Source organism: Sander vitreus, chromosome 6 (genome assembly GCF_031162955.1).
Source record: "Sander vitreus isolate 19-12246 chromosome 6, sanVit1, whole genome shotgun sequence".
NCBI lineage: Eukaryota > Metazoa > Chordata > Actinopteri > Perciformes > Percidae > Sander > Sander vitreus.
Genome location: NC_135860.1, coordinates 31,799,897 through 31,813,246, shown reverse-complemented (window position 1 = coordinate 31,813,246; position 13,350 = coordinate 31,799,897). Strand labels below are relative to the sequence as shown.

Sequence of the window (13,350 nt, the reverse complement as noted above, 5' to 3'; positions counted from 1 at the left end):
CCAAAAATGTGTGACCATGCATAGCAAGCGCACCAACAGTGCATGCTCTATCTCATTGATTGGGAGATTAAAGCCGCTGAGTGTAGAATTGTTATGTGTTATTTTTCAGATTACCCTTCTGGCATAAGTTCTTGTAGAATATTAGACCATCCTGATGAAAACTGGTGCTGTTAATGTGTTGCTTTAAGCCCATTCATCTCAGTAGACTTGGAGAAATCCATTAAGTGTAAATGCTTTCAACAAGAACACTAAATGCCACTGAGTCTTTAGACGATTTCTCATAGAACACTTTGCTTTTATGGGGAGTGTGTTTGAGTGTCACATGCATTGAGAACAGCATGTGACTGGCAAGCATATTCACAGTATGCATGTTAAATGGTGCCTCAAGTCTCAGTTTTCTTTTGCTATGTTATGTGAAGTAAATCATACAGCTCGATAAAGTCTGTAATAAGTCAACGCACTTTGCTTAACCCTTTTTCAAACTTGTTTCCAATTCCACACAACAGCATTGTGTTGGAAATGTGTGTGTTCAGATGCAGCTTCTACTCTTTGAAGTATGACATGTTTTGGCCCCTGCTTAAAAAGGCACAATAAGTAGGATTTTCCAAAAAGAAAACAATGTATAGACTCATACAAAAATAATCCCATCTCAATCATCACTTTTATGACCCACTAGAAGTGTGTGGCCGGTTCGTATCTACACAGACCCTGCCCTCTGCCTGTATATTCTCTTTTCTTTTCATTTTGCTGTGTTTGGGACATCAACCTCTATAAAAGCATAGCGACCAGGTGCCAGATTGTAAGCAGGCATCCAAGAGGAAGCTACCAAAAAAAACACAGGGGTGAAATGCCAAGCGGACAAAGCTAGTCTCAAAATGAGAGTGAATCTGGTCTACACACTCATTGAAAACATGCTAAAACTTCTGTAGAGCTAAGGGGAACTGAAGACTTGGGTGATAATTCTCTGCGGGTTCGTCACCACAAGCGAGTCCTTCCCCATTACACATAGTTATTTGATCCATTGTTCATTTATATATATATATATATATTTATATATATATATATATATATATATATATATATATATATAAATATTGTGCAGCTTTCAAAAGTATCAGCTTGTTCTGCTGTATGCCCTTTTATCATAAAGTACACTGTATATAAACAAAACTGCACATTCTAGTAAAATCCATATTATTTTATTTAAAAATAAATGTAGCAAATGTTTAATTCTTACAGAAAGCCAACAGCTACAAACTGAGGAAGGTAGTGTACCTGAAACTCTGGATTGAAGGTGAAGAGGAAGGTCTCTCCTGTGCCATAAAAGCCATCGCTGACTTTAAAGGGCTCCGATGCCAACGCACCAAACACCTGGAGAAACAAAACAACTTACTACTGTACACTTACATACAACTCGCTTTATGATGAATCATGCACAAATTTAGGAGCTGATGGGATAACATTTCACTGGAATTGCAACTTTTCATGTGACAAAAAAAATGTGATTGATTGGAAAATGATTTATAATCAGTTTCAATACGTTACAGTGTACTACCGCCTGTTGCATTTGCAGCTTACCTGGCCATCGCTGTCCTTTATAACCATAAGCACTGGGGTGTCCTGGCCCTGCATGGCTCTGTACAGCGACTTAATGCTCATGCCATGCTTTGATGTGCCAAAAGCCAGCGTCCATGGGTACCCAATGGTCCGTGGTGGGAGGTTCTTGGCAAGCTGTGGGGGTGAGGGATAATAAAAAATAGGAAGAATGAAGGAGAAGTAAGGCAAAGGCCACAGCCACCAATGCTCAATTACATGTGCGGTGACCTTTTAACACCATCTGGCGTTTAAAGAAGAGTCACAGGGCTCCAAACACACAGGGCCGTCTCAGGAGAAAGAAAAGGTCCTGCTGCCGACAGACTCAGGGAGTAGCAGTAGCTGTGGTGCATGGGGAGATAAAGGCGCTGGAGAAGCAGTGCAGTAAGTGTATGCTTCAACTTAATGGCCAGATAAAACAGACGCTGACTAAAACTTGGAAATAAAGTGCCAACTTTTTTTACACTATGCTGCACCATTTCCTCTGTATGAAACGGGGGCCTTTAAACGTTCTGTTCGCTCTCCAATAATTCATCAGTCCCTTTTGCTCTTTTTCTCCTTGGTTCAGCAGTGGTGGAACCAGCAGGCTGGAAATGAAGCCGGGAGGAGATGAGCTTTGACATGGCTCCCCTCGGCGCTGCTGTGAGCCGTCCTGAGCTGCGTCCTCGGGGTGATTAAAGGCAGCCGCACATTGGCAATCTATTGGTCAATATGCCAACTGGGACTCATTTGGAGACGTGCAAGTGTGTCTGAGTGTGCCTGCGAGGCACACACCACAACTCAAACATAAAAGGTTAAGGTCTGTTTCATGCGTTTCTCACATGTAGAGTCTTTCCCTATGAGTATAAGTGAGACTTTATGCAGGTGATATCTTTAAATAAAATACTATTTATTTTACATTATTCAGAAATCAAAAGGTTCCTTTAAATGTTCTCTGTGGTAATCCGTAGTCATACATACAGTACAAGTTGCCACCTCTAACTCTGACACAGCTCAACCCACTGACCATAGCTTACTGGTGTCTGTCTGCTGTGAGGAGTAATCAGCTCACATACACACATATATAGTCTGTGGGGCATGTGCTGGGCTTGAATGCGAACATGCAAACACAGAGGACTTGCTGATCATTTCACTTTCAAATTTGTAAAAAAAGAAATAAGCACGTATCTATCTATCTATCTATCTATCTATCTACAGTATCTATCTCTCTCGATTTTAAGGATAAGACTAGTATACTTTAAAAAAAATATATATCATCCCCCCCTTTCTCGAAAAGACCAAAATGTAAGACATTAGTCTCATTAGTATCTTTCAATACTCAAATTTTCTTATCTTCCAAGCTCATTGTTTCCTACTAAAAAAAATGCAACAGTTTGTTGCATTGCAACCCCTTTTTTAGATAATAAAAAAGGACCATGTCACCCAGAGCAACAGTGTGGCTCACTGACATGTTTTTAGACAATGGAGCTCTATGGCACATAAGAATAAAAAATATCAGGCTTTGGATACACACAGTTGTTAGTAGGATCATGTCATGCTATTTTATCATGGCAGGGTTGCATAACAACAGGTTTGTACAAAAGTCTGTACCTTCTCTATCTGGTTGGCCTCCAGGAGATCACTGGATTCTCTGAGGTTGGGTTTGAACGTTTCTGGCTCAAGCTCCGTCTTGATGGATGTGCCATGCTTGGAGTTCACCTCTTCCTTGGTGGTGATCTACATGTACAAATAAATGTCAGATATGCATACAAGGAGTAGTTTACTTTCAGCTTATAGCTATTCGTCATAAACCTACAATTCTGTTTTGCATCATTTCGGGCTACTCATACAAAGTGAGGCTTTCTAGAGCAGTAACCACATTTTACAAACAGCATTAGGCTCAGATTATGTTTGCAATGAGTGAGATGAGAATAGGGCAAAATGTAGCATCTAAAGCAGAAAAGGGTTAACTAAACAGCTTTTGAATCAAGGCTGGGATGACATGAAGAAGCTAGCCTTTAACCATAGCCTAACCTGAGCAACAAAAGCTCCCATTTTAAATCTAACAAGTGTTCCTACCAAAATTATAAATGCAGCGTTTGCTGGCAACACACTGATAATTCCACAATTTGATGATGACAGCTGAATATCTTCCTGCCACTCTCCAATGCCAGACGACTAGGATTGGTTTGGCAGAACTAGGAGAGCAGGCAGAGACACTGTCTGGGAGAGGTGAATGCAACGTGAATAGGAAATCCACCCAATGAATAATTTGCACTCAACGGTTTAACATTTTCTCTGACCAACAGACTGCTCAGGTTATTTATCTCTCTCGACGACAGAGGCTGATTGTGGAGCACGTCCCCCCTGGTGGCTGGGATGCTCTCATGTTTCAGTCCTCATTCAAATAGGGCCTACCTACCTGCACTGTCACATCCTTCCCCCTGTCAAGGGAGTGTTACTTCCACCCTCTCACAAACACATTGTCTCTTTACCCTTCAATATTCTATACATTCAGCTCATTTGAGCATCAAATGAAATATTCTACTTAAGAAAAAGTGGGACTTTCCTACAGAAACACCCATTTCTGTTTGGCCTATATAAAATCTACATATGTGTCTACAGCTAGCACAAACAGCTAGCATTAACTATATTATAGCCAGACTGATCTAGTGGGTTCAAGCACTAAAAACCACCATGACAACGAGTCTAAGACGGAAAGCCTGACACATGGAGATAAGGCTGCTGTCACATGAAAACCTCATCACACAGTTTTCTGTATGAATTGATAAAAACATATTTTCTGTTAAATGCTTGAGAAGTCATTCTCAATTGATCTTGTCCATCAAGTTTTGAATAGGTTTTTGTGAGCACAACACTCATGAAACCTACTCAACCCATAACTTGTATGTGTACAGCAATAAGGGCTGCACAATTAGTTTGACTGATATTGCGATTGTGATATGATTCGCGATATTGGAGGGATTGATCATTTTTGTATCATTATTCCCTTTTTCATTGAAAAACACTAAACATTTTTAAAATGTAAATGATTATAGTGTGATTTTTGTGAGGATATGTGCCAAATAAAGATGTTTTCTTTAGTCTGTTGGATACGATTTGTAGGCTGGGATGTCTCTGCAGCACCGCAATACTTCATTCAGAATGGTTTGACACATATTTTGCCTTTAACAAATATTGTGCCCTTTCCTGCGATTTCGATATTGCAGTAGTCCATATTGCGATATCGATAAAATTGCGATTAATTGTGCAGCCCTAGTAGCAATAGGAACATGTGTTTTTGAGGTTAGAATGCAACATCCGCAGCAGCTAAAGCCTGCTAGAGCCAATGGGAGATCATCTTGGGGCAGGCAGCAGCAGGGCTGGGCAGAGCAGAGAGAGGGGGCAGACAGGGCTGTTCAGGGCACCTGGAGTCGTTTGCAGAGCGAGCGCAGATCTTCACTGTTTAGCGCATCAATCCTACGGTGGTACTCCGTCAGAGACACTACCTGGTAGTACAAAGACAGGAACAGGTGGAACATAAAACTCTACCAGATCCATCACTGGCCAGGGAAAAGTAAATGGTGAGTTTTGGAAGGTATTATGTGCACGAAGTAGTGTAATTTCAGCAAACTTTAACACTGCTCTTTATAGAAAAGGTAGATGTCAGAAAGTTGAAGAAACAAACTGTAACAAAGGCTTAAGGCCACTGTTAACAAGAGTTTACTTTGGGAAAAAGAGGAGGGGATGGGGCATTTTAGAGCACTGTCATTTTGCATGTTTGTGTAATATGTTTAATAACCCCACCATTAGATGCTCAGTTATACTTCTGGAAACAACACTCCAGCAGAAAGTAATCTTTAGACCCATCAAACATTCTTCTAGCCAACCCAAAAATAAAACAAATTGTTGCGAGCGAGAAGAGCGTTTAGAAATCCACAAGATTTTAATGCTGGAACACGCAACAGAACATAGCTGAGGTTCCACTTGCCAAGTCCATGAACATTAACCCACTCTCTGTTCATCAGGAACAACAATCCACAAACCTACAGCCCAGACAGACCAACACAATGACCTATAAGCATGGCTACATTCCAACAAAGTTACAGCCCACGGCCCCCGCTGCAAACTCCACTCAGAGTGGCCGCTTCTGTTTTGCCACTGAATGAAACATTGGCGTTTAACAGTCCACTGTGTCTCGGTACAGGAAAGATACTTAAAGCCTTATGCACAAGATAAATAAACAAACCACAAATTCCATACAGGCACAGTCACATTAACTAGTCTAGGTCTACATTTAAATAAATATTAAACTGTCTGGGCACAGATGTCATAAGCTGTCTTTCTTTACTTACATTACAACTGAGATAGTCTTTCACTTACCTTGTTGCCTTTGGTGTAAATAACTATTTTGGTAACAAGCTGCCTCTTTACAACACTCAATAATGTAGCATAGAGAGTAAACTACAGCCCTAATGAAAAATGCATCAGTGCCCCACTTCACCTCCAGATAAAGGCACTTTGGTGCATTTGTCCCCTGAAAGAGGGTAAGCTAGCAGCATGCTAGGCTGCTACACACTTTTCAATGTAAATCAAATGCCTTTTCTCTGAAGAGATCAATGTCATGAAAAAGTAAGCATTTGGGATGAATAAAATACTGTATCATACAGCACAAGTGGGACATTAACACTCACTTAACGAGCTATAAATTCAACATGATACCTGGTAACTCTGAAAAATGTATTTTAATGTGAGAGTAAAGAAACTGCTAAATGAAAGAAAGGAGCTCCATCTTTTAACTGGCACCTAGCGCTGGAAACTTTCAGACAGCGTTCTCCAGAGCCTCGGACAGCTTACTACAGAGACGCACACATCGTATTACACCGTCGGTACCAAGAGGGCAGACAACAGATAAGAGAACTTTCCTGACTGCCAAATAGCGGTCAGATAGTGACCAATTTGTTTAACATCAGTCACTGACCTAGACCTGACCGGCTAAAGGACTAGCGGGCTAGTTAGCTTCGCTGGCGAGTTAGCATGGCATGCTAACAACAGCAAGAGAACATAACGTTACAACAATATTGAGGAGACTGAAAACATGAACTAGCCACATGGAACATACACAGGTATACTTAGGGGTCAGCCGTTTCTCTTGGTCTTTCACCCTCCTAGAAAACATGTCTTGCTTTCTGGGCGAGGTTGAAGCTGGAAAGTCACATTACAGATCCTTTAAGTTCCCCTGTTTATAGCCCCAAGACAAATAGACGGACTTGTTATGAAGCCTGGCAGCCTGCTTGACTAAAATAGAAGCCTTTTTTCCCCCAATAGGGTTTCTACGCCGAATGATTTGTGTGACATCGCTAAAATCCAATAACAATACAGGACAGGAGATAAACCGGCTCCCCATTGGTTAAAAAAAAAAAAAAAAAAAAGATGTTCCCGTCCCATAACAGACAGGATTTAAAGATACAGTAACGGCACTAGCCCACGAGGTATGTCCTTTTGACAGACTATATCTCAATTTCAAATAAACTAAAGTTAAAATAAAATAAATAATGAATTAATACAAAACTTAAATTAGCTTTTGAAGTACATTTTCTCAGCCTTTTTGTTAAACAAAAATACATACGTTTGAAAAAAAGCTATGTAGGTAAAACATCTTTTTGTTCCTTAAAGTTCTATGAAAATACGGTGTTGCTTAAAATTCATGTATGAACGTAGGAGTAGGACACATAATAGCAGCGGGTTTCTATTTACTTATTCAAATGTAACGGATCATGTAGGGACAATCAGTCCACTTTGTTTCCTACATCATTCATTTACATTAAAATTTAAATCCAAGCCGCTGCTTCCATCGTATCAATTTCTTCATGCAATGAATGCATCCTTTTCATTATCCACAGGCTCACAAACAATCTCATTTGACCAAAACTCATGCAATAACAATGCTGAAAATCTAGATGGAATCCTTGTCTATGCTTTTAAATCTTACTTCCACTTTCTGTAAATGTGCAATGAAGTCACCTTGATAAGTTAGTCTGACCAGAAAGGAAGACAGATTGAACCAACATCAGTGCCACATGAGTTTGGGTGATTTCATAGCCAAAAAACAGTTGTGCACATACCCTGCATATATTGAGCAACTCATAATGGCGTTGCCATTCAGCAAAACAAGTTGCCAAATGCTGACCAACACTAGTGACAGTCACACCACATGATGAAACTACAATACACTAACTGAGAAGAGTACAATTACACAAACATGCAAAACACTTTGGTTGGAAGTTCAGAGAGGCGCATTTCCAAGCAAAGCAAGTGTTCACACAACTTACACATGATAGAAATATCACACAAAATAGTTACCATCAAATCAAGAAATATGCAGTGGTACATTGAAGTGCAATATACAGAAGCAGAATACAAAACTAAGGCTTGATGACTACACAATTCTGATGGATTAACACAGTATGTTTGCACTATGCATTGTGTAATGGAGGCAAATCATTACAATTATATAACATGTAACTTAACATACAACAATAAACTTAAAACCACATTACAATAATCACAACAATACACCACATAAGATTCTGGTTTCACAGGTTATGGATTAAACCATAGTGGGGAACTATACTTAATCCATGTCTGTGAGGCCTGAGACAACACAACAGGTGTGCTTTAAGCAAGGCGAGGGAACAGTTTAAGCTGTGTAGACCTTACCTCCCATTCCTTGACATTCAAGTCAGTGATGGGCTCGTCCTCAGCCGTTTCTGACACCTCATTCTTCTTGACAACCATAAACCCGGGCTCTTGTCCCATCCCCCTGACCCCCTCACCGTACATGTCCGGGCTCCACTGCATGAAGAACACGTACAGGTGCTCTGACCTGGGGGGGAGGAAGGGAAAGAAACACAGGAAAAACTATGAGAGAAGAGGCTTGGTTCTTAAATTCTGGGGAGATTTAGTAAATAAAAAATAAAAAAAACATCATCTGAGATGTGTAATTCAGTGCCTCTAAAATATCAAGGCCAGCTCCAAAGACTTCAGGATACAATCCAACACTGAGTGATATGTTACTTTGACTCAGAGATGGGGACTCAAGTTTGAGACCCGGACTCGAGGCGCACTTAAGTCGAACACACAGTGTCTTCAGACTTGACTTTAGTATTGTCCTCAAAAGACTTGAGACTCGACTCTGACTCGTGAACCATCTTTATTTTTTGGAAACGTCTGACGAGCTGAATGTTATTCCCCTTCCTGTGTAACCTATAACCTACCTACGTAACGTATCTGCTGCATGCGGCCACGTGAGAGAGGACGACAAGCATGTTGACCGCACCGGCAGCTGCTGTGCCATTCATCAGAAGCTTTGCTTTAAATCTTTAAATCTTCTTTTGTCGAATGCAAACTATGTGAAATCATTATGGCTCAACCACATCTAACTTCACCAGGCACCTGAAAACGCACCCTGACAGGTTAGCAAACATGTTTAGCTCAGCATTTGGCATCTAACGTTAGCTTGCTTCCTGCTTTAGCTAGGAGCTAAGGGAGGTTAACTCCGACAGTTGTTGGCTAGATGTTATTATACATAGCTATGCAGCGTTCTAAGCAGCCTGGATGGAACGCAGCAGGTGATACAGCACTCATTATAACCACCAGAGACTTGACTTGGACTCAAGCTCAAAGACTTGTGAGCATCTCTGCTTTGATTTGATTAAAAACCATATATGTGGTAATATACTGTCCATTATCAGCTGCAAAAAATGAATTGGTGAATTGGCCACCTGATAAAACTTCCAAAAGTTTTCAAAAGTTTAAATATTTAACTATTTAAGAATTAGTCAAACATTTTGCATGTTAAAACATTCTCAAACCACCCTAAAGGCTGTTAAGGAAGTATTTAAACGTCAACAGACAGCCTTTGACCAAGATATTCTACTTGTCTCCTCTCTGCTAATACTGCTGAACTGTTAAAGCTGCTTTGCCTGTGTGACACTGTGTGTTCTGGTCTGTTATCATGTTGCATCAACTGTTCCCAATAGTTGAACCTGCATACAATGATTTGGTTGGTCCCTTGGGGGGGGGAGACACAGAATTCACATATCATATTACAAAGTTGTCACGACAAAAGGATTGGACAGTTGCTTATTTACACATCAAACAAACACAGAGCAACATAAGCATTCATTTGGAGTTGTATCTCAAAGTCAAATGTTCACTAGCCCTGTTTTGTCTCCACTAACTCCTGAGGTAAATATATGTCTCTTTAGCTGCTAAATGACAGTAGCAGGTTGCTACCTTTGTCTGTCTGCTGTTGGGCGGGAAGCGTACAGTGGATTATCAGAGATTGTTTGTTGAAATCAGCTGCAGTTGGATACGAGCTTGATGAGAGCAGCCAGACTAAACCAAATCCTTTAAGTTGCGGCCCATGAAACCAAAACAATTAGGTGAAAGACGCTAAAACATTCCGTAGAGCTGAGGGGAACTGCAAAGTCAGGTGATAATTCTCTACGAGTTTGTCACTTCAAGCGATAGATTTTTTTAAAGATTATTTTTTGAGCATTTTAGGCCTTTATTTTGATAGGACAGCTGAAAACATGAAAGGGGAGAGAGAGGGGGAATGACAAGCAGCAAAGAGCCACAGGTCAGAGTCAAACCCGTGGCCGCTGCATTGAGGAGTAAACCTCTATATATGGGCCTGCTCTCTACCAGGTGAGCTACCCAGGCGCCCAATGCATTTCAATTATGATCGTGCAACATGGCAGGCCAGCCTATAAGAATATTTTAACAGCATTTCCGCTCTAACTGGGACATTTAGGGACCGATTGGCGGTAATGCTGTGGGCGATACACTGGTAAGAGCAAATTACGTTTAACCATGTATCAGCTAATTTAAATAGCTCACTGTACTGTATTGTGTGAACATTTAATACTGCATGTGGTGTTTTCTTTTGCGGAGTGCAAATGTTCCACTAAAACAAGTGCCCCCCCGAGAATACTTTGCAGAGCCACCGTCACTGCGTCCGGAGCTTAGCGCCGCCTTAGACGATTTTGATTGGTTTATTGAAATGCTGGAATGTGTGTGTGGAGGAGCCAGACCTTACTCTGCAGAGCTGTGGAGATAGGTCTGGCGAGAATGCAAGACTACCTTTCACATGACACCGCCATTTAAGACATTGTTAACATGAAAATATAAATAGAGCAGCTTTAAAGTTATACATAGTGTGTGGTTAGTTTCCTTAAAACAGGGAAGCCATGTGGTAATGGTGCCAAATGATTCTCTGTCATCTTCCTTTTGCCTCTCTCTGCTCTCCCCTTGCGACCGCCTTTTCATGACAATCGTGTAAACAGTTTAGGATATGATAATACATCAAAACATAACCTCATCATGAAAAGTTACAAAAAAATGCAGAACAAATACTGTTATGGCTGGTAGACATGAAAAATCTGTGCAGACTCAGTAGGTTGAGCTGTGTTCACTGTCATGGGTTGTGTATGGCTCATTCAATGGCCTCCTTCCCCCCCCCCACACCATTGCCAGGACACTGAAAGACACATCATGCGGGTCACCTCCCATCTGGGTCAAGCAACAGCGAGTCTAGCAGTGTCTGAAGAAAAGGATTATAAACCGCTGTGTTGTCAGTCCTATGATCACTTCTCCCACACACCTCAGCCCGCTTGCAGTGCCAGAAAAAACAAGTTACAAATAATGAGTAGTAACATGCATAAGCCCTGTCTTTTTATACTAGCTTTGAATCTGCAATGCCCCTGGGCTATCATCCCCGAGAGCAGCGTGCATCACAGCAACTTGTTTCCAGGTAGGAAATGCTGTAGCTAAGCAACCTGTGGATGAAAACAACAAAGCTATTTTTTTCCATCTGTATGTAAAGCGTCTTTGAGGACTTTGAAAAGCACTTTATAAGTCTCGTATTATTATTATTATTATTTTAACAAGCAAGACTTCTGAAGTTCATAATGAATCATTTCAGGGTCATTACTGCACTCAGCCACTCTCACCACATCACATAACCAAGAAGAATTTATGGTACCATGACTAACTAAAAAGGACACGGCTGTTTGTTTGACTCAAATGTGATTAGCAGCCTGAGAGAGCGCCATGTGTGTTGCTGCTATAAAAGTATAGACAAATCAAGGTTGGACAAATAACTGATGAGATTCCCCTCATGTCCATTTTTGTCCCTTTGTGCCTCTAAAAAGAACCAATGGACAATGTAGCTACCACTGAGCTGAATGTTTCTTTTTATGAAGAAAACTGACTTATTGAATTAGTCTATTGCTGCAACTGGAATTCATTTATTACGCAACCTATTTCCATGTAATGTGTGTCCTTCCAGTGTGAACAGCACTAACGTAATCATGACTACTGCTGGCTTGGCGACCGTTCACCCAGGCAGAGTGATCCAACCAGGGTAAAGACATTATTAAGCTATGGCTGTTTTCATTCAGTGTATAACACTAGAAATACCAGTGTAGGTCAGAAAAACGTTCACAACGAGCTTTGTGGGCCGAACAATTTCTGAGTATACAAAACAAGGAAAAATATCCTTATTGTTGCATGGGTTGTGTGTGTGTGTGTGTGTGCGCCCCAGTGCAGGAATAACGTGCGCCTGTCTGTTTCCCTGCAGAGTGAATGAATAATACATTGTTTTGCTGTCTGGACCGAAGCCGCAGTGGGAGTCAGACCTGACGAAGAATGCATATCTGATTGGTTTCAAATATGAAAAGGACTGGGGGTGCGGTCCCTCAGTACCTCAGCTGACTATTGTGGTGTGTTAGGAATGGCATGAGGTCAAATCCCTGCAGCTCTCTACATTACAAACAAAGTCTGCTGCACTGTTTTGGGCTAATCAGAGGCTACTATATCTTGTACTCCCCCCATTTTTTATATTATTCCATGTAATCAGGCACAGCACTGGTTTCATTTGCTTGCATTCAAAGGTGTAGCAGAGGTACTGACCTCTCCTGCGGCACAGCAAACCAGTACTCGTGCTTCTTGCCCTGCTGGGCATACTGCTGCATGGAGGCGCTGGCGTTCGAAATAAACGTCTTCTTCATGGGCTTCCCCACCCGCAGACACAGGAACTTGTGAGTTGGGTGCTTCCGCCTCTCCGCAGACCCTGTACCTAGAAGAGGAAATCATCACATGGTCACATGAGCATAAACATGTGTGATGTTATGGCTTAATAGCTGTAACAAACAGGACAAATTGTTTTAAAGTAATAGTTTGACATTTTGGGGAATATGCCTATTTCATTTCTTGCTGAGAGTTAGATGATACCACTCTTATATCTGTAAACTATAAAGCTACAGCCAGCCGCTGGTTAGCTTAGCTTAGCATACAGACTGGAAATAAGGGGGAAACAGCTAGCCTGGCTCTGGCTTTTATACTTAAGATTTTGTACGGATCAAACTAATGAGCTATATAACAAGAAACTCTGTGTTTCTGGTGTACTCTGCCTTTGTCAAGGTTGAAAGCGAGTAGTAAGGAAGTTTGCGTCTAAACATATACTGTGTATTATGATCCTCATTATAAGTAAACAACACAACGTGATCGGTTGATGTCTTTATTCTCCGGGCGAAAGCTCAGAAAAATCAACCTCATTCCGGCAAAAGATTATGTCGCTTTATCGCCGCGTAATATTCACGCTCTGTGTGAAAGCGCTCATGACAAAAACAGTTTGGGCACATTTTGGACAGACCCAGGCTAGCTGTTCCCCTCATCCTTTTTTCTTTGAAGCTTTTGCTCCCTTTCCAAAGA

General features: G+C 41.1%; 1 protein-coding gene across 7 annotated transcripts in view; it reads right to left on the bottom strand.

Moving 5' to 3' along the window:
* Positions 1 to 13,350, bottom strand: part of oxr1a (oxidation resistance 1a) — a 232,130-nt gene that overhangs the window by 3,401 nt on the left and 215,379 nt on the right. For 5 of the 7 annotated variants that reach the window (XM_078253735.1, XM_078253731.1, XM_078253730.1 and 2 more), the window contains 6 exons: positions 12,550 to 12,715; positions 8,293 to 8,458; positions 5,001 to 5,081; positions 3,184 to 3,309; positions 1,579 to 1,731; positions 1,276 to 1,371 (listed from right to left, as the gene is read on the bottom strand). In XM_078253735.1, the coding sequence (XP_078109861.1) occupies positions 1,276 to 1,371; positions 1,579 to 1,731; positions 3,184 to 3,309; positions 5,001 to 5,081; positions 8,293 to 8,458; positions 12,550 to 12,715 (788 nt within the window). Of the gene's footprint in view, positions 1 to 1,275; positions 1,372 to 1,578; positions 1,732 to 3,183; positions 3,310 to 5,000; positions 5,082 to 6,694; positions 6,994 to 8,292; positions 8,459 to 12,549; positions 12,716 to 13,350 lie in introns of those variants that run through there. The other 2 variants (XM_078253733.1, XM_078253736.1) reach the window with 2 other exon arrangements.